General features: G+C 41.4%; 1 protein-coding gene across 2 annotated transcripts in view; it reads left to right on the top strand.

Moving 5' to 3' along the window:
- The window catches only part of mvk (mevalonate kinase), a 63,798-nt gene that overhangs the window by 19,343 nt on the left and 20,585 nt on the right, over positions 1-23,870 (top strand). Inside the window, exon 11 of one of the 2 annotated variants that reach the window (XM_088935718.1) lies at positions 610-707. The exons of the other annotated variant lie outside the window; for it this stretch is intronic. Within the exon in view, the coding sequence (XP_088791844.1) occupies positions 610-614 (5 nt within the window). The 3' untranslated portion in view covers positions 615-707. Of the gene's footprint in view, positions 1-609; positions 708-23,870 lie in introns of those variants that run through there. 2 annotated transcript variants of the gene reach the window in all.

Here is a 23,870-nt window from a genome sequence, read left to right as displayed (position 1 = left end):
TGATTGGATGACTTCATATAAAAGTCATGGTGATAAAACGTTCGCTTGGAATGCGCTCATCTTTCAATGTGCTATAAAATGTGTATTTTTTTATTTTGCGATAGGTCTTCCACTAGTTTTTGTCCGTTTATTTGAGGTTCTCTGTCTTTTTTGAGTTAGACTTCCATCTTGAGATAAGCACTGAACTATTTAAAAGAAATAAATCGGTCAGCTGCATTGTTTTCATGCGTTCTCTTAGTACAGTCTGAAAGCACCATTTCTACACGAAGGAGCTGCAGTTCCAAACGTGTTGGATCTCCAGTGAGCTGGCACTCAATGGAAGCAAGCAAGTGGTGATCTGAAATAGGATTGCGTCAGCCTTTGCAGAAGTCCCCTGCTGCGTCCCCTGACTGACAGGTGTCTTCTGACGCAATTTAGTTAATGAATCCCAGCACAGACTATTGGCTTTGTATCTAATAATGAGCTAATTGATGAATTATGTCTCAAGAGGAAAAGAAGATTTCTGTGTCTGAGCTTAAAAACACTTATTATAAAACTTTTAAATATTTTTTTTCCTACATATGTGCTTAAAGACTGGAGGGGTTTGTGTGCTCTTTTGTTTTCTGGCAGGTTAAGTAAAGCCGAGGCAAAGCAGATCTTGCCCACACAGTCTGTGTGAAGTTGCCCAGCTGCATGGCGAAGGTGACGGTGCCCCCTGTCTCCTTGGCTGATTGCTGGCGACAAGGTGAGCTGCTGGATAGCATTCCTCACCTCAGTCAGCCAGTGCCCCCACTTTAAATAGACAAGACTGGCAAGGCATTCAATGGACTATTCATGTATTTTGTGAAGAGGATGCTAGAGACTTTGCTTTCTTTGCTGGGTTGCAGATGATGCACAGATATTATGGAGGTACTGGAAAAATACATGAATAAATGATGAGGCTTTAAACTGAGACCCGGGTTCAGGACTGAAGTGTCCAGTGGGCGTGTCTTTTCATAAAGCTTGTATTTAGTATGTGGAATGCTAATTAATAATAATTCTATTCTAGACAACTGACCCCCCCAAAAATGAAAAGAGGGTGCTCTTGTTTTATTATAGGGATGTATAATAATAATGGCTCACTGGGGAAACTGAATAGAAAATCTCATTCAAAATCACATTGAGGATCGTCATGTTTTTGCCATATTCCTGAAATCTACTCTGGTTCAATCTAAACATGTTCTGTTTGTTTTTGAAAATGAAAATTGGAAATGAAACTGGAAGGGGGGGGTTGTGCCGACCAAGAAAGAAACTTGCTACTTTTCTGCAAAGGTCAAGGCTGTTTGAAGGATAATGTAAAAGGTTACCTTGCGGGTCCCTGTGATTGAGGGCTTTATCAGGCCTGTGCCTGTTCTGGCTTCATTGCAGGAGAACCAGAGGCACAGGGCTGAGATTCCTTTGTCAAAACCAGGGTGATCAATGCAGAGATCAATAGAAATGACAGATCCTTGCCAAAGATGCAGTCCTCTTTCTTGGAGTGGAGTAAAGCCCAGATTCGGGACTTTATAAAGAAATGGCTGGACAAGCTGTTTGGATCACTTGGCTCCTAAAAACCAAAAGAGCTAGGTGCTTCAAATAGCCCAGGCCCATTTGCAAACATTCTTCTGTGGCTTAATTTAGTAAAACTGTCCTGTAATAAAACGGAGGAAAGCTGAACCGATATGCATGACTAAAAAGGAACGAAAATAAATGATTGTAATTTTAGCAGGTGCCTTGGTTTACAAGACAAAATTAGATTTTTTTTTTTTAGAAATCCAGTTTTCACTGTGTGCTGTTGGCAAGTTATCAGGGGCTGGGGGGTGAAGGAGTGGCGAAGGGGGGTACACGTGTGTGTTATTTTGGTGGGGGGTTGACTGGGGTACATCAGCATTCTGTGCCATCCCTCCCTGCTGCTTGCCCTATAATTAAGAAAAACATCTTTTCTGGGAGATTACAGGGAGACCCGACGTGCCATTGTGTTGGTCTGTGTGATTAATAAAGGCAGCTAATTTCAGACTTGGAAGCAAACGCTCAAAAATGGCTTCTAATTACACATTAGGCTCTGAAAGGCCCCTGCTGTTCCCCTCCTGCTAAGGGACACAGGCTGGCATCCTCCACCAAGGCATTAATTGCACTCCGAGCAGCGGCTAATTTCAGTCAGCCCGGAACACAATCAGCAGCAGATGTCGGGAATCGAATATTATAAATTATGAATATCCGGGAGATGCAGATTCCTGCATAGTAAAAAAAAAACAGGGATGTTGAGCCAGACAAAATAAAATGATCTGAGATATTTTTTTCAGCGGAAACTCCAAAAAAAAAACCCATTGAAGTCGTTTGTTTCCTTTTGACTTTTCAGAAGGTTCAGGGAGTCTTTTGTGAAAATCCCATGCAGGGCGCCGGCGAGATCAATTCAAATGTGAGGAATGGCAACTAGAGAAAAGGCCCCAGTGAAATTACCTTCCGGTAAATGGTGGCATGAGCTGGCACTGTTATACCTCCCTGTTTAATTGTAATAAATCTCTTTTGCAAGGAGAGATCTTCCCCTGGGTTTCAGGCTTGGGAGCGCAGTGGGTATCCGATCCCAGGCAGCTGGAGAAAACATGCTGGAGATGGGAATACAAAAACTCTCCCATCACAACATTTACATTATAATATGATTACTGTCGGGCAGACAAAAAAATAGCAGCAGCTGTGAGCGAGACTGGCAATTATCAAGAGGGAGTTTGATTTTGATTTCAGATTGCTTAAAGCTGTGAGAGAAACTGACCACTGGGTGGCACTGTTTTCCATGCAGCCGTCCAAGGTTAAAAAACAGTTTGCAAGGATTGATTTTGCAAACTTTTGTGTTAACTGAAGTAATAACTGAAAGTCTTGATGCTGCAGCATTTCAGTCATCCATAAACCTACAGGATTAAGTTAGCTAAAAAATCAAGAAAATGTATTTCTTTTTTGATGCCTTTTTTCAGAAATCAAGTAGGGATTGCACAGTAGTATTTATTTTTGATCTTTCCTCAGGTTTTAAGGTTTTCTTAACGGGGAGCTGGGAACATATTTCTGCTAGTTTTTTTTTTCTTTTCCAGACTGTTAACCTGAAACTGAACCCTCAAGTTTAAACTAGTTAAATCCAGAGCCATCTAGTGCTTATTTCTTGAATGTGCAGTGCTGGGTATTGTTCTGTCAGTTCATGCTCCATGTACAAAAATAAGCATATATGCATCCAAAATTTGTTCATGCACTTTGGATGTTGAGAGCAGTTTTTCCTCTACTTTTTATTTTGGGGATCGATAAATTCAAATGATTTTTTAACAGTGATATTTTGTCATATTGATCTTTTGAATGGGAACACCATTCACTGTTATGAAGTTGATAAAAAGCAAGCAGTCACAAGGTGAATTAATGTGAATATTAAGTAGCTCTGGTGGTATACGAGGTGGTTTATGTACAGTAGGTTTACTTATGTAAATGCCTGTCTCACTGATCCAAATTTGCTGTGCCTTGATGTTGAACATGAATAAGGTCAAAACAACTCTTCTTGGTGGTTAACTCGTACTTGATGCACACAAAATGGGATTAGAATGGAATCAACACTGGCCCTTTCACTGTGATAGACATGATAACTTCTATAATTAATATTCACGTTCCCAGGTAGTGTTCTTTCTGCATCAAGAAAGAGTGAATTGAAAATTAATCAAAAACCTTTTATTGCGTATATACCTTTTGTGCTGCTTTTTGTGACAGTTACTCTATCCCAAAGCAGATAAGTGGGAGAGAGCTCTAGTAATAACATAGAAGAGAGATTTCAGAGATTATGTTTCAATGGCTAGCTTTCTTTTAGCATGGTAGAGCTGTGCTAATTTTGCCTGCGGAATATGCAGAATCCTCAGTCAGCTTACTTCCTAATTACAAGAAAAAATCAATTTCCTTAGAGACAAGTTAGTTTCTCAGGCATATCAGTGTTCTATTTTCAAAGAAAACAAAACTGCATCGTTGTCTCAAAGTTAAGAGCTTTCCCTCGGTCTCCTTTCAATAGCATACAACGATTGAATTAGGGGCCTGGTCAAAACAGGTGTTTTCTTAACAGTGCAGCTGAGCACACACGGTGATCATCGGTACATGCTGGAGCCGTCAGGTCGGGGGATCTGTGCTCCAGCTCCCGTGTGAAGGTTACTGTGGGTTATTATTCAACATTTGGGCTGGCTTCGCTTCTGCCTGCGCCCATGCTCATTGCTCTTCTTTAGCAGCTGCCTCCTCTTCCTCCTCCAATTCATCAAGGGCATGACAGCTAAAATTCATTTGAAAAAAGAAGAAAGTGTCGGCTAATCCTTTCTGTGAGACATTGATAGACTGGGCGCTCAGGAAGACTTGCGCAGCAGTAATGAAATTAGGTTTAAACTGCTGGGGGATTGCAGATAATTGCCCTTGTCTATCACTGGGAATAACATCTCTCCAATCCCACAATAATAATTATTAAAGTTGCACTGGCTTGTTCTTTAACTTTTTGCTTCCTTCTCCCCTCCACCCCCAACCCTTTCTGTAGTGTGGGCTGGGCTCAGTGCCAGTTTGACGGCAGGTTAATGTGTCTGACTCCGTTTGAACCCCAGGGAGGAGCCGGAGCATGAAGCAGGAGATCAGGCTTACTCCCCCGAAGTCTTTATCGTGCAATGCATGAGGAAGATGATCTGTTTTTAATCACACTTTTAATCGGGAATATGAATTCTATGTCAGTGTACAGAGTTGCCTTTTGCAGGCACCCCGGAATGATCTTATTCTTTAAGCCTTCTTTAATGTTAACATCACATTTACAGAGAAAAACATTTTTAACACTGGAAGGTCTACTCTGTCACCCTTTGTGTGTCTGCCTGCAGTCAGATATTTGGCAGTTCCATGCTGGGGATGATTTGATGTATACCATCTTGAGGTGCTTTTAGTTTTCTTTAGGCTAATGATGTACCACATTGTAACCCGACTCATGCTCTTCACAGATGCTGAATCTGATGCCTACGTTACGTCTTACAAACGCTGTCATCAGCATTTAAAAGCCCCCGCACAGCAACTTGGCCCTGTTAGAGAAATCTATTCGTCAACTTATTTAGTGAACCAAATTTGGACCCAGATCAGGTCTCCGCGGAAGTAGCACTTTAGGCAAAGTCACTGCAGCAAACGAGAAGTATCTGCAGGAAAACAGAAAGCTGTTTCAAGGCTTGGGGGAGCTTTTGCATGCAGAATTCTTCTGGGCCCTTGCTGTCTCCCCCATATGTCAAGCGCATCACAGGCCATGCTTATACATTGGTTTGTGCAAACTGGCTCGTACAAATGGTGGGAACCAGTAACATCTGTGTTTCTTTTTTGTGAGCAGTTTTGCAGGCCGAGATCACCACTTGCAGGAGCTGCCTTAGAGCTATAGCTCCTTTTTGTTAAAATGTGCATTTTCCTCCTCCGGTGAAGTGAACCTGTGACTCATCTGGCTTTGTCTCGGGGTGTCGTCCAAGATCGTACACCCCCCAGTGAAGGGCAGTCAAGGCACTGAATAGAAACTGTAGCGCAGGAACATAAATAAACACGGCGCTTTGGCGGGACTTCAAAAGACAGGGAGCTTCCTCGTTTCAGTGGGTTCGAGCAGGAAAAACACTGAGTGGGGAAGGCAGGGCTGGTTTCTCAGCTTCATTTTTCTTTATTTCTGATGTTGCCATTTGTGCCGCCAGCAGTCGATTTCCCTCTGGTCAGGGGAGCGGAGTGCCAGCTGGTGTGGTGGGTGACCAGGGGCGATTCATTTCTGCCTCGGGTGATTTATGGCAGCAGAGCGAGGAGGGGAGCCGGTGCGCTGGCTGAGTTAGTGCACTGTCCAGCTCGCGCGGTGCTTTACGCGCAGGGGGCTGAAGCGCGTAATTTACTGTGGCAGACAGTCACATATTTCACCTCCCGTCTGGCCGATGAAGATTAGTGGTGTTTGAAAGTGCCTGTGTATACAGTCAATTTTGCTTAAGTGTTCAGCTACAGGCAGCCAGGGCTGGGCTGGAGTAAATACCTTTTTGGGCAAAACAGCGGGATGTTTAAACTTCGCTCTTCAGAGTTAATGGGACACCTCGGGCACTGCTTTGTCACTTTTCATTTCCGTGGCCCGAGACTTTGTCTAGGGACGATCTCAGCAGAGCAGGAGGTCAGTAGCTCAGTAGTTAGAATGCTGGGCTGCAGTGTGGGAGCCTGGGGGCTTCTACTGCTCTGTGATTACAGTGTCAGAGAGGAGAATTGGATGCATATTTGGTCAGAGCTGCAGAATGTAATGAGGTAGTCAGTAGGCTTAATGGACTCAGTGGTTATAGAGCTGTCCTTGACTGTGGAAGTTGTTATTACAGTTTTTTTTTGTCTAGATTGAAAAATGTTTAAGGGCTGTTGACAGAGGTTTGGGAGCTGTTGGTAATAGACCAGAACGACACAGGAGCAATGTGAATAAGTGACATAAGGAATGTGAGTTTGTGTTCAGAATGCGTCCTGTGCATTTAGGTTGAATGTTGATGTGACTCCAGCCAGTGATTTAAGTGATGGTTGGAGCAGAGGAGGGCTGGGGCTTCTCACCCTATCAGGAGTGTCTCTGACCTGAAAGAAAGGGAGACTGCAGAGGGTTCTCGAAACCGCTCCCCCCCCCCCCCCTCTGTTTTCCTAAAAAGTGAAAGATTTTCATCTATCAAAGATAAGCTGCCACAGTTCAGTTTCAGCACATATCTCTAAATTACATCCTCTCAAATATGGGCAGGATTATTCCTGTCTAATCCTAACAAACGCTGCATTTCAGACATGGCTCTGACAACAAAGGGACACAGCAAACCGACAACTCCAGCTCTGCTGACCTGCTGTGACAGGGCAGCAGTGACCCACAATCAATCTTCAGTAATTCTCACTCTTTGCCTTTTACAAGGTGTGGGTGAATTGTAATTCATCTTAATGTGTTTGAATGGCAAACACCCCGCTTCGGTACTATTTTTTGAACCGTGAAAGCAAGCATTTGACTGGTAGGAAAGACTTTTTGTATTTGCAAGGGATTAAAAACACACGATCATGAGAAACCTGGTTTAAAACCCCAGCGATAGCAAGGTTTGACTTTTTGATGGTTCCAGCCAATGCTAATTACAAGATTTGCAGTCACACCATCATTACGATTTGCTATTGCCATTCAATTTCTAGTTTGATAATGTGTAAACTTTAACTGTATTTAATTGTAGTTATTTTCTAGCAATTTGCTGTAGGGGAATTTCCAGTGGGGCTGCCAAGCTGTTCAAGAATTCTGATGTGATTCCTTATCCTAATTCTTGTTTTACAGGTTATGAAGGAACTACAGAATGCTTACAGAACCTAGGGTGGTTATAAGCTTTTCACTGTACATTGTCTGTTAATGAAACTAAACAAGGGTGCTGGACAAACATTCTGCTACACATATTTAATGAATTACAGGAAGGAGTTATCCAAAGCCTGCCTTTTCTGCTTTCACTCCCTTCCATCCATCACTAATCTCGGAAAGCTATTTGCTGTTTGCAAATCCGTTTTTTTTTTCGGGGGCTTTTCCTGGAGTGCAACACAGAGCAAGTACTACTTCACATTCCCCTCTGTATTCCCATTAATTAATTTTATGCGTGTGTGCTAAAATGATGCTCTGGCTTAAAAAGAAAATAATCTTTTGTGTTTGTTTTTGACCACTGCAAATCAATCGGCAGCTTGTCTCTCATCTTTCACAGATTAAATGAAAATTGAATTGTATAGGGCTCTCTTGAATTGACTCGTTGTCTTAGCATGTTGGGAGTCTTAATACTAATACTAGGTTGAAAGAACTCTGCACAGGATTCAGACAATTGTTGATGAATGTTTAGAGCACGTCTGTCAAGTTGGACAATATTTAAAGACAGAGGGACAGATGGTTTATATATTTTATTGTGTTTTTATATCTTGAAATAGATCATGTGGACTATATTTTTTTTTCTTTAGCTCCCTGTCTTTTTGTGTATCTTTGATTCTAATAGGATTTTCCTGCCTGTTGTCAGATCACAGACCATATTTTGATACTAATGAGTTCACTTCTTTCGTCAGAAAATCAATAGCCACTCGAAAACATTCAACCACATTTGAGTGGGCTATGATAGTGACCCAGTTCTGCCACTTGATCTGAAGAAGGAGTAACAGAAATCCTATACATCCATTTGTACCACATAGTTTTCTGCCTGCAACAATATGCAGCATTCAAACGCGCTGTGCAAAAATGGCATGCATAATGTGTTTTACAAGCTATTTTATGTAAGTGCTGGAAATGCTTACTGAGACATAGTTCACATTTTCCATGTGGGTAAGTAATGTAAAAATAATGAGTTGGTAGTATAGAGTACAGTGCATTGCTTTTCTGTTCAAAACTGGTGTTTTTGTGCTCCTCTGATGTCTAAATCTATCTAATCTCAAATATTCCATTTCCAAATTCCTATATTCTCATCTGTTAATTTAAGAGCAGTGAACAACTTTTTTATATTTATGTTTGTATTCAAAGAACACAGTCTCTTTATGCCATATAAATGACCATGGGAGAGGGGTTGAGGGGTGTTAAAGGTTAACACGGGGTTATATTAAGCACTGCAGGCTATTGTTAGAGCACTTTTCCTTTTGAAAGCCACAGTGACAGCCATCGTGTATGGCTTTGCAGTGCGTAATCGACCTCAGATTTGGTGGAGCACTCCATTATACCCTGAAAGGAGTGTGGGAGGTGGACAGATCCATTATGCAAAGAGGCATTCTCTGCAGAGAGAACAGGCTTGCGGTGATTATTAGGGTCTGTATTGGCTATTTAAAATCTACAGCTTCGTAACAATATGCAGATGCATATGTACAGCCTAAAGTAACCAGTACAAGCAACTCGGAATCCAGCTGAAATGTTGGGGTCTGTTTCTTAATTGTGTTCTGAGACCATATGTGGGACCAATATTGAAGTCAGTTTTTTCTTACCTGTCCTGGCACATGATTGCAGGTGGTAGATATGAACTGAGCATAAACTGCTTCCTATGTTTATTTTTTTATTAATTACCTCCATGAGATCCACTGAACAGCTTAGATGCTTCCACATCAGTGTAATTAAAACACTTTTTTGCTTATGCACAAGTCACACTTGTCTTTACTGCCTGTTTCTCTCCTTAGGATATTGTTTTCACTGCCCTGTCATCAGCTAATGAATTTTAGCGCTCGCATGGGATGTGTTGGCTTTTGCTTTTTGCTCTTTTTTTTAAACAACAAAACTGCTTCCTGATTATTCTTATAATATATAAACTCCATTGTATTCCATTGTTTTGAGGTCTTTAAAGTTAAAAAGCAGTTAGTAGGGTTGATCCCATGATTGTTAGGTTTGGTGAGAAAAACACAGGGAACATGGTTTGATAAAGCCAGTTTCTCACCAGTACCTCAAAATGTTGTTTTATGCGGACAGTTATGAATGCACTTCCCGGACACATTGTAGAGACAAAGATATTGGGAACTTTTAGCCCGAGACTTGATGCTATCCATAATAATCGCAGAGTACAAAGGAAATGCACAGGAAGAGCTTGCTCTCATCATTAACATTTCAACAGACGTGTTTTTATGTAACAATGGAACATTATCAAGAAACGTTCCCTGTGTCCCACCTGTCAGATGTGTGAGCATACTGCTGTTCTTGAGTGGTTCCTCAGTGTCTACAATGAGAATGGGCCCTGATCCAAAATCCAGTACTTTCAGTGGAGATTGTTGCGCAAATGCTTCTGCTTGACAAAGCACATGCAGAACTGACACTGAGTGACCGTTTGGCTTTTGCCAAAGATCGGATGTGCATTGACGCTTAAAGTGCTGAAAGGGAAATTGCTGCATCACAGATCATTATGCTGCCTTTGTGAGTGTTCCTTTAATCAGGATGTCATCAACCTTGTGCTTTTTTATTTAAACAGACACTGGCAAAAGTTGTCAGTGTGATTTAAATCAGGACTGAACTGATGGAATATCTGTATATTTCAAGATCGAGACTTCAGAATTGCATTAACTTTCTTGGAGATCAGCCTGAGTCGTGTCAGCCTATGTTGTAAGTCTCTATTATACTCCTTAGCAATTATAGGCTGGTTAGTTGTTAGCATGCTCCTGAATTGTCTGATCAACTCTAAGGCATAACACCTGTACCGAACCTGTAATACCACAAGTGACCTGCAGATGGAACTGGTGTAGGTGAAATATTTCAGATCAGATCACTTTATTGGCCATATACAATTTCTGGTATAAGAAATTTGTCTTTTCGCATACCCCAACTTGCTCTCCATGAGACACACAGACAGGGAGAGAAGCTTGGGGTCAGAGCGCAGGGTCAGCTGTTTATATGGCACCCCTGAAGCAGCTGGGGTTAAGGGGCCCAGCGGAATAAGATTCTTCTGCCGACCACGGGATACGAACCGGCAACCTTCCAGCCACAGGCACAGATCCTTAGCCACCACATCGCATTATGGTCTTGAATGTTGTTCTCAGAATATTATTGCATTTATGAATTCAAATAGTCTTGTATCTTTCATAGTCATAAATGGGTTTTAGTGTACTTGGAATTGCTAATTAGAGGGCAACAGACACCCCACAGAGAAGAAAAACAAGCAAGATTAATATGCAATTCTTGGGTGGAGTGTCCTTAGTTCTGCCACAGTTTAGAAAATAATTAAACAGACCCCATTGTGTTGTAAATGTAATCAACTGTAGATGACTGATTGCAGCTACTAAGCTAAGATTCTGTGTCAAGCCTACAAAGCTGTCCTGCATAAACCTTATCTGTGTTTTAAGCATTCATCTGATTGTTTGATTTTCCTTTCCTTAAAATTAATGGAAGTGGAAAATTCACCTGTTTATTTATTTGTCCAGTCATGAGGAAGGCTCTGTTAACTGCCAAAAAAGACGATCTTGCTTTGTCTTTCACAAAAAATGGTGTGAGCTTCTTGCTATTCAAATTCAACGTTGTCTTTTAATTAGACTAACAATAAATGGAATTAGTGGAGCCAACTATGTTATTTTTGATGATCTATTTCAATTCTTTGCATAGGATGGTAGGTAGGATCGTGCATTTGGAGTTTTTTTCAATCCAGAGTCTTGTGTTGTAAACCTTAGATGCCTTTCTTATTTAAAGATCTGACGCAGACATAAGAGAGCTATTCCCTTTCTGACTGTCTTTAAGAGGGACAAGCCTCCAAAGGGTTCACCCTAAGGAGCATCGCTCAAATACTGCAATCATAATCTTTGAAAACATTTTTTGCCACTGATTTTTAGTTTGAAATCAGAACTTTTCTTTATCTTCTTGAAGTTTTGGTCCTGGATCTGCACAAACAACGAAGAAAATAAAAAAGCTCTGTGAACAGCTGAAAGGGACACTAGCGACTCAAGGTTTTTTATTGTTTTGTTTTGTTAAACTCCCGAGCATGGCTGGGTCAATCATTAATTTCACTTTACATCGTTAGCATTCAGCTGCAAGGCCGCAGGAATTTGAGAGATGAACGGGAGGGGTTTTTTGTGAGCTCTTTCATGGGGCAGCCTACCTCCCTCCTGTCTCAACCTTCTGAACTCTCATCAATAGGAGCCCCGCACTGCTTGGGTTATACGCTCTGCATTAGAGTGACGGCATGAAGTTTGTGCAGTCAGCTCTGAAAACAGGGGGCTGTCTCCCCTCGAGAGGAGCCACTGTCCCCCTATTGAACACGCTGCACCAGCTGTGTGCTGGACAATAGCTCAGGGGCGTCCCCTGACACAGGGTCCCTCTGTGATCCACAGAGGCTGGGGCTCTGTCTTATGCGAAGGAATGAACTCTGTGTCCATCACCGGTGCTGTCAAATGTAGTGGTGAAGAAGTAGGTGGGGCACTATGTTAGTGTCAGGGTTGGTTTCTTGGAATTCAGATCCACACAATGGTCCATCTTTATCTGCGTTGGCCCACCATTCAAAGGGGCTCTTTAAAAAACTGTAGTGCGCAATAAATTTCTCTTCACAGGTTGAGCTTATTTAGAATTTCCACACATCCAAACAGGCAACCTGCAACGAAACCAATAGAAACTAGTGGGCAACAACAGTTCCAGCGTCTGTCGTTGGCATTGTGCTCGCAGACGTTTTGCTGTATGGTTTGATTTTCAGGGATCTTTACATTCCTCAGAAGTAAGCAAACTGTGCAGTAAAACCCGATGTCATGCATAACACGTTTAATACCTTACTGTAATAGTACTTGTAAATTCTAATGCATACGTTAAGTTCTAACATTGCTGCGCAGTTTTGTTTTTTATGGAGCAATCAATCGGAATTATAGTCTGCATGTGTTGTCTTCTTTACAAGGTGTAAAGTCTAAATGGCTGTTTTTGTCACGATTCCACCACTGCATTGTCGCCACATGTGAACTGTGTTTGGAACTAGTTGAATGGGTAAAAAAAGAGATCCAAACATCTGTGGCACCATTCACAATGCCTGGGCACGTGCACATAATTGATCATCTCCATTCCAACTCAATTTGGTTTGTTCGTGTAAAGAAAAAAAAAAGAGAGGGTCATGTTAATTTAAGTGTGGTGTGAATGCCTAATGAGGTATCGCAGAATGAAAATTCAAAGAAATGTTGGGATATGATTTTGTATGCGGGTGGAGGCAGAAATACACTCTGGGGTATTTTGGGGTACTCTGGCTTGTTTGTTCTACAGATCAGTTAGCCTGACATGATGAAACAGTCATATGTTAGTTAGAGGTGTTAGTGGGGCCAGCAGGGGGCGCTCACCCTGCGGTCCATGTGGGTCCTAATGCCCCAGTATAGTGATGGGGACACTATACTGTAAACAGACGCCGTCCTTCGGATGAGACGTAAAACCGAGGTCCTGACTCTCTGTGGTCATTAAAATCCCAGGGTGTTTCTCGAAAAGAGTAGGGGTAACCCCGGCGTCCTGGCCCAATTTCCCATTGGCCCTTACCAATCATGGCCTCCTAATAATCCCCATCTATGAATTGGCTTCATTACTCTGCTCTCTTCCCCACTGATAGCTGGTGTGTGGTGAGCGTTCTGGCGCACTATGGCTGCCGTCGCATCATCCAGGTGGATGCTGCACATTGGTGGTGGTGGAGGGGATCCCCATTACCTGTAAAGCGCTTTGAGTGGAGTATCCAGAAAAGTGCTATATAAGTGTAAGCTATTATTATTATTATTATTATTATTATATGTTTATAGCTGTTCTGAGTCTCAAGTACTCTCTGAAGCTCATGGGGATCTCCATTTGATTTCATTCAGCATTTAGGTCAAACTGTATTTCAGGTTCTCCAACCATCTGCTCCCAGAATCACAGCCAAGGCTGGGGTGGCTGCAGTCTGCCCTTCGGAGCCTGGCAGAATCATCAGTAGAGAAGGACAGAGGCAAATGACCCTGGGAGATGTTATATTGTTTCTCTGCAAGAGATTTTGGAATGGAGATTTTCACACTCCAATCCTCTGATTTTCTGATTTGTTTTCCTATTGTCAGTTTTATTTGCATTACTCAGAGGCCTGTGAATGATGACAAGGTTTTGAGTGCAGGGATTTCAGATGTGTGCTAACTCTTATTACCCAAGCAGTGACCAATGAAGAAAACCCGGCTGTGTCATTATTGTAGCTATCAGCCTCACCTTTGCGTATGTTTGATTAAGTTTAAGCTTTAAAGCACGGTCTTGGATGACTTGAACTGGGAAATGTGTGTTAGGTGGGTTTCCCCTGCTGGAAATGGGAATACAGTCATCTGGAGAAATACCCTTTTTTCTCAAATATAACTTTGCAGCTGGTTGAGTTTGTCTTGATTTTGTGTAACTGGGGTTGCTCTGTGATATGCAGTACATGCCAGCACAAGCTATAATTGTCTTGCTGCCAGTCATACACATTTCTGTTTTTTGGGGTTATGAGTTATGTATTTGGGAAACACCAAAGTTTATGTCCTAATGCCGGGGGTCTCCAACCTTTAATCCTGGAAAGCACCAGGCTGGTTTTATAGGCAGCCATCATCATCATAATCATCATTTTCTAAAGGCCTTGAACAACTGTGATCAATCAAAGTAATTCAGGATCATTTGGAACATATATCAGAATATCATCCTTCAGCCCTCAAAGACCAGTGTTCCCTTTATTTAAATATATCACCCTGAAACTCACAACTGGCAGCCAACTGAAGCTCAGCAGGAGTGAGCCTGGTCAGTATCTGGGTGGGAGACCTTCTGGGAAAAACTAATGTTGCTGCTGGAAGAGGTGTTAGTGAGACTAGTAGGGGGCGCTCACCCTGCAGTCTGTGTGGGTCCTAATGCCCCCAACGGGGACACTATACTATAAAAAGGCGCCGTCCTTTGGATGTAAAACCGAGGTCCTGACTCTCTGTGGTTATTAAAAATCTCAGGGTGTTTCTTGAAAAGAGTAGGGGTGTTACCCTGGTGTCCTGGCCAAATTTCCCATTGGCATTTACCAATAATCCAAATAATCCCCATCTCTAAACTGGCTCTCCTCCCCACTGAGAGCTGGTGTGTGGTGAGTGTACTGGCACACTATGGCTGCTGTAGCATCATCCAGGTGGGGCTGCACACTGGTGGTGGTGGAGGAGAGTCCCTATTACCTGTAAAGCACTTTGAGTGAAGTGTCCAGTAAAGTGCTATATAAATGTAAGACATTATTATTATTAATTGATCTGTTGCTTCAACAAGTGTTTCTAATCTTTAAATTACAGTTGGCAGTTTAGGGTTACCTGTATGAATACCTGAATTAGGGTTCTCTAGGACCTGGGCTTGAAACCCACTGTTGCAGGCAGTATCAGTGAACTATAGTGTAGCCGACAACAAGGCAGGATTCCTAGGTCCTCAGGCAGAGTGAGTTTCACAAGGCGTGAGTCCGAATCCTGGGTCCTCGTGCTAGAGGTTGTCACTAACGAGTGCTGAAGTGCCAGTCGGTTCAGTTTATCTTCACTGTGTCCCGGTCAATACTGTTTGTTTGTTGTTCGAGGCAGCCTGGTCATTGACTCTGAGTGGCCACAGCACCTAAACCACATAGCCTGGAATAACCTCGAGTCTGTTTAACGGAAAGAAAGGAGGTCAAGTTAAAAGTGATGCCTTTGGACCAAATGCAAGATGCTAAAATGTGATTCTGATGTTTTACGTTAAAATGTATTCTCTGGTGAACTTACAGTACAAGCAATATTTCATTCTGGCCCCGAAAAGCAGTGAATGGAGAGAAGATTTATGTACACACTTCTGATGTGTGTCAGCACCATGATCTTCTTCTCATAACGCAGGCTACATCTGTGAGGAAGCAAGTGGTTTGAACAGCTGGAAACCTGACATTGTCAGTCAGGAAATGTAATTTTATGGAAGAACTTTATAAGAAGATGGCTAAAATTACACCAAAAACAGTTTGTGAGTGTGAGCCCGAATCAAGCCAGAATGCTAGAAGTAGACTTATGCCAAACCTCCGTCCATCTTTTTTCATGTGTTACAGCTGACCTTTCATTTGCTGAAGAAAATCTGTGATGAAGCTTTCCTAGCTATCTTTTTTTGTTTCTGTCCCACTTAGAGAACTGACGATTTAAGCCTTCCAATTATTCTGGAGTGGGGGGGGGGTGTTTGTCCTCCCCTTGAAGTACATAAGTGTTTGAATCTCAAACAGGGATAAATCTGTTAAAGTGTGCACTGCTAGTTTTGTCCCTGAAACTGTCACTCCCAGAAATAAATATCCATGGAGCAAATCTCCTAGAGCATGACTGCTCGACATGTGGTCCTTCCAATCTGTTCTGTTCCTGAATTTTGCTGCAGTAGTTCCATAATTGCTGTAGTGATCCTGCTGATTATCAGTTAAATAATTAAGGGTCTGGTTGTAGCAAAGCTCTGGAATGGAGTCGATGGGAAGGGTCACATGTTGAGCGGATCTCACCTAGGGGTCCAGGTGTGAACATCACAGAGATGAGAAGCAAGTTAGAAAACTACACTTCTGCCCTCTATACACATATACTGTACTAATCATGTCATTAATATGCAAATGTCTCAGCTAGTCAGTTTAGAAGGTAGAAGTGTATATTTACCCCTAGTGACAGGTAATGAGCTTCGGAAAGGCTCTGTTAGTAAAGGTGTCCATTCAGAGTACAGGCTACTCTCAGATGACCAATTCTGATTTGGGAGAAGGGGCTAGCATGCAGATCTCATGATTTTCTCCCTTTTTGCTTGAGAGTGCAGTCCAGTGGTGTGTGTGTTTTGGACGTCTAACTTGTATCTTAGAACAAAATATACCAGACCTGGAATCCAACTTCATTTCGGGAAACAGTTTGGAAAAGCTGGCAGCTCTGAGTTGACCATTTATTCCAGACATTGCCGAGACAAGTCAGGGCTGTGGAGCGCACTGGGATTTCCCAAAATGGTGCTTGTCCTAGCTCTGCTGGGATGGATCCTCCTCAGTTCAACTCACAATGGCAGATTGAAGTGTGCGACACATGAAGTCATCAGGTCCAGTCCCTTGCACAAGGCTTGTACTGTAGCTGTGAACCGATTCACAATCATCAATGCTCAGAGGGAAAGACACTGAAAGAAAGTGATTGGCTGTTACAACTTTTTGGACAAGGAACACAAGAAAAGATTTTAGAACAGTGTGAAATTTTTGGACGGTCTGCACAAAAAGTCTCAGTTTCAGTGAAATTTGACAGTGGATTAAATAAATTGAAAAGGTAAAAAAAAAAGCAAAGTACATTATACAAATTGCAAGATTCTTAAACTATTACATTTTCAAGTCTTGCCAGCCTGGAAACAATCTGCTCTTAAAGATGTGTGCCGATAATACTTATAGTTATTTTAGATGGTATTTTTTTCAACAATGGCTGAGTTGAATACTGGCCAGTTTCTTTGTCTCTCAGAGGATGTGGAGTTTGTAGGTTTCTGGACAGTGCTCTAATCCTCTGGGCGTGCTGGTCATATCTGTCTCTGTGTTAATGGATTTAGGATTAAAATGTGTGTGTGTGCTTCTATCTGTCTACATAAGAGGAGTTATGTGAAAATCCATTGAATCGCTGTCACTCCCTTCTGTTCCATAAGGTGATTTTCCTAGGATTTAGGTTTGGAGATTAAGAACTTTTTTAAACTTAATTCAATTACGTCGAGCTTTTCAAAGGCATTTCAGGGAATTCAAGTAATCAAATCGAATACTATTTAGGGTTTGATTCTTTTTACGGACATAAAAAAACAAACTCTTTCTCTTCTTTTCTTTCTCTAACCCAGACAGAAAAACCTTAGAACCTCATTTACTTTTAAGCAGTTTCCAGTATTTTGTTTAATCTTATTTGAATTGGTATGAGCAAATTGGATTATTATTTTTTTTAGATTTTTTTCTTAACCATCCACTTTATTATTAACTTCTGTAGGCCTGTGTCTACTCCTTTAGTTTTCTGAGAGAAGAGGTTTATAGTTTTCAGAATATGCCTTACAGTCATGAAAGGCTAAATGTGTTTTCCATTTGTGTCAGAAAAATAATTCTGAAAAATGTAACATAATGTGGGAGCATTTTAAAACAAAACACTATACCAAATAGATCTAAGGGCATACAGACAAAGGTACTCGTATTTATAACTCACATTATGAATTTCAAGGTGAGCTTTTTTTTTAAATTCCCGGCAGTGGCGTGTATGCAAATTTGTCAGCCTTTTAATTGCATTCTGAAAGGTATCAAAGGTAATTCACTTTGAATAGTAATTATTGTTATACGAAATGTCTATTCCAGACACAGCAACAACAAAAAAAAGTAAACCATGGTTTTATTTTTAATTGAAATGAATAAAAGTCTTGAGTTTTAAAAATACACTTTACATACTGCCTCTGCCATCAAACAGCTCTGAATACTTTGCTAATTAGACCCAGTTAACCTATGCAAATGATTCTTTAATGAAAGAAAGGAGATTTTTTTCTGCATTTACATTAAAGCATAAATTGAGCTCTGAATAATTTTACATGACATTTGGTTTGGCTGATGAGTGCCAATATCTTTTCCCAGGTTTTCTGTCATTACTTGCCTGTCTGCTGCACTTAAACGGACAGCACCTTATTTATGTCTTTTATCCCTTTAAGGTGACCTTCCGTACTGTCTATTAAACATGAATTGTTTCTTTGCCTTTCTTTTTTGTCCAGTGCAAAAAGATCTACTTAACATTTCTCAAAACAGTAATTAAAAGAAAGAAAAAACAATCTGAGTTCCAAATTTTGACAAGACATATGCTATTTAGTTTAAAACAACTGACAAAAAGGTAGGGTATTTTTAAGTATTGTTTCGTCATGAAATGGGTTCTTATTAATTCTTATTGTGAATCCACTGATGTCTGAAGTGTCCAGTTACGAGGACTTCTTTTCCAGCAGCATGGCAGTGTTTAGGAGCTGTGAAGTGCCACAGCTATACCAGTGGAACTTGTTTAGTTTCATTCAAAATGTGAAAGAAATTGCCAGACACTTATGTAATGTTTGTGCAGTACAACCTCTATGTTTGAGGAGCAAAATTTAGGGACTGCAACAGATTCCTTTAGTCTCCAACCCATTGGTTTTCAAAATTAAGCATTTCAGGCAAGTATTTGGCTTCGTTCCTGTCACCTAGACTGAGCTTTGTAAAAATACAGTCATTTAGTACCTCCTTGTGTTAATGAGCTTGTATGTAGACTGTAGTTTTATCTCTATATCCATAAATAACTTAACATCTTAGGTGTGCACAAGGTTCATTTGTGAAATGCTTAAGCCCTCTGAAAAACAGAGAGGACCAGTTACTTGCCTCTGGTGTGAATACTGGTGTGAGTGGAACACTTTATCTTGGCTACAGTTTTAGCTGAGATAATATTGCACACCTAAATCCGTGAATTAGCTGTGGAGGATGAATTAACCAATGAACGTGTTTGCTATTCACACAGACTTTATAAATTCAAACTAGGACAATGTCATCATTGTCATTCGTGGTCTTTATTCCTAAATGTGTGGCTCACAATATAAAAATACTGCTGGAGTAGGCAGAGCTTCCCAGCTGTTGGCAAAACAAGGGACAATTCTTTGACTTGTCAGGCTCCCGTAAGCTTGTAGTGACATCAGTGAGAGACATACCACCTCCTTCTGTTTGCTTTGACTGGTTTTGTAAGGAACAGGCATTGCAGAATCTATATTTTGTTTCTTAAAAAAGTTGGAAAGGTTGGGGGAGGATGGGTGAGTTTATTCCCACAGGCTCTTCCATGGATTTATGATCAGAAGAAAAGCCAGGAGATGCTTTCTGGTCAAGAGCTGCAGTGCTTTGAGGTCACAGAAAACATGTGCAAATTATGTGCTAGACACATCCTAAAAGCCAATGTGGATATTCAAATTTTCACTCTCCACAGACACTGGATTACAGGATATAGGAGCACAATAAGCAAATACCAACGTTACCTCATCGGTAGAGCTCTGTTTGGGCTCTCCCTCAAGTCTGTTGAACCATTGCCGGGGTGTCTGTAAAGAGTGTCTGGATATTTTATACTGTAGATTGTCGCTTTCCAAACGATCTGTGACACCACTTTACCAACTTGCCTGCTCGGGACGTGACCAGTTCTCTCACCCAGAAAATTCTCACCCTGCAGTATGTCTGACTGTAGTTGAAGTCACATCACATCACACATCCAGAGATATAATTGCTCCTGCACTTAGTTTACTTTCTTGCAGCCCCTGAGGGTTAGCCAAGTGTTAACCTTTTGCTAATGCTCTCTCAGGCATTTCAACTTGCAAGCTCTAGCTGGAGTGCATGTATAATGTAACTTTATTGTTTTATTTGTTATTTTAATTATTCTGTCTCCATTTAAATACAGTGCTCTCTCTAGACATTTTCAAAAAGAAGTATCTAAAATAACTAACATCATATCAGTTGTTTGTATATGTGTCTGGTGACATCCCTGGCCAGTGATCTCCTTGTCAATGATCGACAACGTCAGAGACATACAGCAAGCGCTTGCAGTTTGAACTGTGCCCAAACTCAGGGTTAGACTTTGGTGGAGGATGGTATTGACTTGTTCTAAAAGTGCTTTCAGACGTGATCTATTCGGAAGAGCTCAGGGTTGCCACGCTGTTGCCCTGCCAGTTAGGAAAGGACAAGGACTTTTGTCCTTTTATCCACTTGATGAATGCTGCGCCTCGTAAACTTTCCTCTCTTGCGACGGGAGTATTGATCTGTGCTGCTAATCTGGTGAGAATGTGGTCTCACTGTCTCCACAGCCAGCGGCAATCAATGGGAGTGAAAGGTCCCTTAAAAAAGCAACACCAGCAGACAAGGGTTTGCAGAGCGTAATTGAATCAAGCCAGGCTTTCAGTGATCCTGCATGAATATTTAAAAGCAGGTAGAAAATCAGAGACACCAGGGTCTAGAGCACCAGCAGTGGGTCAGACTGATACCAGCGCATTGCCTCATTCCTCTGGGGCTGGTTGACTGATGTTTGGATTTCGAAAACGTGCATTTTCAAGCTGGCATTTGACCCAAAGTCACTTGTATTTACCCAGTCTGTCGCATTAGCATGTTCCTCTATCAAAATACGGCATTAAAAGCCTCATCTCTAATGTGTCTTTCGGCCAGGGACAGCCAGTGGCACCCCCCCCCCCCCCCCAGAAGAGACCATTAATCTCAGTGACACATTCTATTCAGAGTCACAGGGTCTGTGATGGCTGAAACTATTTATCTGAGTGTCTGGCAGCTCAGCTTACTGTGAGTGAGAGGCCAGGGGTAGGAAGAAGGTGAATGGGTGGCAGAGGGTGGTAGATGGAGGGCACAGCTAACACAGTGGAAAGTTCCATTGTGATGCCAAATCGCATTTCCAGCCGAAACCCGCTGCTGCAGAGATTTACAGCTCTGGGTGAAAGTGTGACACGCCAAGGTCAAGTGATTAAAAGAAGATACCACTCCCCCCCTCCTTCACCTGTGCGATGAAACCTGAATGAAGACACTGCCGCCGTTTTAAGGTCTTTGAATCCCTGGATGTAAGAAGACGGACCTCCTAAATCCCAAGGCTCAGACCCGATTTGCAATTCCGCTTTTCATCTCTTAGTCAAGGCTTTTATTCCTAAATCTTATTACAATGCAAGCCTTTCTAATACATCAAAACAAACAAAAAAAGAAGGTCCTGCTATGCTGTCAATAATCCACTCTCAGGAACAAAACGGCGGGCTTAGTGCAAGCCGTTCTTTAACATGTTCTGCTGTGTTCACATGGAGCTTATAAGGAAAGATTCAAGGAAAATCTTCTAGGATGCATAAATGTAGTCCCTTGTTTGTATGTATGTTTTGTGCCTTTTTCATGTTTCGATCACATTCCGGTTTTATAATATTATACATTTTACGTTATTATACATTTTTTGTGTATAGTAATATTCCCACTGATTTATCTCAAGGGTAATCATGTTCAAATCCTGATTTTCAAATGTGTTAAAATGTAGGGCAAGATAGCTTAGATTTCATATCTTTAATTAGCAGTGTGAAGGTCACACAACCTCACTCATCTTCAGCACTGTGTTCTTTGCCATGCGGTGTGCAAAAAGTTCCAGGAAATAGAAATCGAAATTTCAAGGCTACTTGCTTCCTCTACTCCAAAATCAATCCAATAAATGCAGAATCTGGGAGAGAAAACAGTACGTTGCATGCTTTTAGTTATGTTGTGCTTTCTGTACCTCTTTCAATGTTTTGAATTTTTAATTTAATTTTCATATTTCATATTACAAGAATTGGCTTCAGTTTCCTTTGTTGTTCAATGAAATACATACATATTATATAGAAAGACAGATCTACAGTATAGAATTACTAAAGGAATTTTGCTGCTTTTAAAGAAATCAGTTGTCTATTATACTAATCTATGTGCTCTTATTGATTTTATAACCTATTTTTTAGGATGGTTGAATGGAAATGATTAACCGGGATGGCTGTCCCCAGGGACTCTGCAAGATATGAAACAGCTATGTTCCTGGATAATGTTTTGAGTGGGGGCATGGGTTTTAATTATTTAAAGCAATAACTATAGATTCATTGGAAAGTGTGGTGTCTATAAAACTCCAGAAGGTTATTGCTACAAAAAAACAACACAGAACTCCCCTACAAGTCAGGAAACCTCCTGGGACTGAGCTGTGCTTTGGGTCAGCCAGGCATTTGAAATTGTTGCTCCTTGACATGTGCAGCTGGATTTCAGTCATGGTTAATAGTCAAGAAGAGGAACAGGCAGGTCCCTGCATTGGAAACCTATGCTGAGTCCGTCTTGTCGTAGTTGTCCTCTCTGCAGTCTCTGTTTACCGTATGAGCTGTTGTTAATGTTTGCCACGTATGTCCTGTGCTAACAAGAATGAACAGAGTGTTTCCCTTGGCTTGTGTTCACAATCGGATGCCCTGTGGTGTGCAGTAATAAAGTTCATAGGTTTATTCCCAAATTGAATGTGCCCTTCTTACTATTTACACCAGGGATTCCCAGTTCTTGTCTTCTGGGTTTGGAATCCTGCAACTTTTCTATGTGTTTGTCTGAATCTTCAACAGCTTAAAGCCATTGACAAAGACTAAATCGGTCTAGTTAAGCCTTAATTGGATCAATTCAGAACTTCCAGCTGAAGAGCGGTTTGTAACTTAAGGAGACAGCCTGCTTTGTTGGCTGTGCTTCTCTTTCAAAAACGCATCAACACCAGGAAAGAGAGGAAAGCCACATGCCTCTGATCCTATTCATCCAGCTGCCCTGATTGAAAATTAAGTCATTACTAGGCACATTTCCTTTTGAAAGTTTAAATTAAAAGGTAGTTTTATTCATTTAAAGCCAAGGCTCCATCGCGTAAAACAGGGAGTTTACCCTCCCGTCTTTTACCTGTCGGAACAAAAAAACAGCTTTACAGCCAACAGTTTAGTGATACTTCTTGCACATTCTTCTTGTCTGCTTTGTAAAGTTTTTCAGCAAAGTTGTCCTTTCTTTTAGTTTTTGCTTTGCTCAGCTTTAAAGTTGCAAATCACTGACATGATGCGGTATGTGTAGTGACTGCAAAGTTGTTCTTTTCTGTTTACATGAAATAGAACTTTGCATTTTAGTTGCGATGGTGAGAAATGGGGTGTACTTACACTGAAAAATGGCTAATTGAAAGAGATTAGTTTCAGCCACTGCAGCATGTCACATCCACTTAGTCATTCAATGACATAATGTAGACACAATTAGCTTCCACTGCGTCATCTAGGCACAGTACAAAATTATAAACTGCTGCATAAAGCACATTAAAACAAATATGTTTTATCCCTTCCAGTAAAATATGTCAGTATACTTTGGGCTTTAGATGAAGAAAAAACCGGTAGCCAGTCTGGTAGTTACTAAGTGCTCTATTATGTCATTAGACCCTGAACTGTGTATCAGTCACAAAGGCAGCAGTGCTATGAAATACCACTATTGTGCAAAATCCCTGTAATGCAGAGTCTTGTAGTCGTTGCTCCCAATCTTCACGAGCCAAGTGCCTGAAAGCACAACCCTTGGAAGGCACCTGCATTAAATTTGTTGACACAAAACCTAAACTATTTAACTCTGGCTCTCTGTTAAAACCAAACGCACATAACACATTTTCTAATTGGCCCCGTCAGCACAAACTGTCTTCTAAACTGGACTTTTTGCCTTAATGAAATGCTACCAGAGTCTAATCTTTTTAATGCTCTTCTGCTGTATGTCTGAGTCAGGAGGCTTTTAGTTGAACAAAGGGAAATCCTGGCGGCCTACCCCTTGCCGTATGAGTGCGGGGTTTTCTAAAGGGCGGTGTATGGCGGCGGGAGTTCGCGGGCGGGATAGGGCTCCACCTGGGTGGGTTACCTCCTGCTCGGAGGAGGAAGTGGTCTGAGGAGCCAGCTGGGA

Source organism: Atractosteus spatula, chromosome 17, assembly GCF_055471065.1.
Source record: "Atractosteus spatula isolate fAtrSpa1 chromosome 17, fAtrSpa1.hap1, whole genome shotgun sequence".
Classification (NCBI taxonomy): Eukaryota; Metazoa; Chordata; class Actinopteri; order Semionotiformes; family Lepisosteidae; genus Atractosteus; species Atractosteus spatula.
This window is presented reverse-complemented; position numbering and strand designations above follow the sequence as displayed.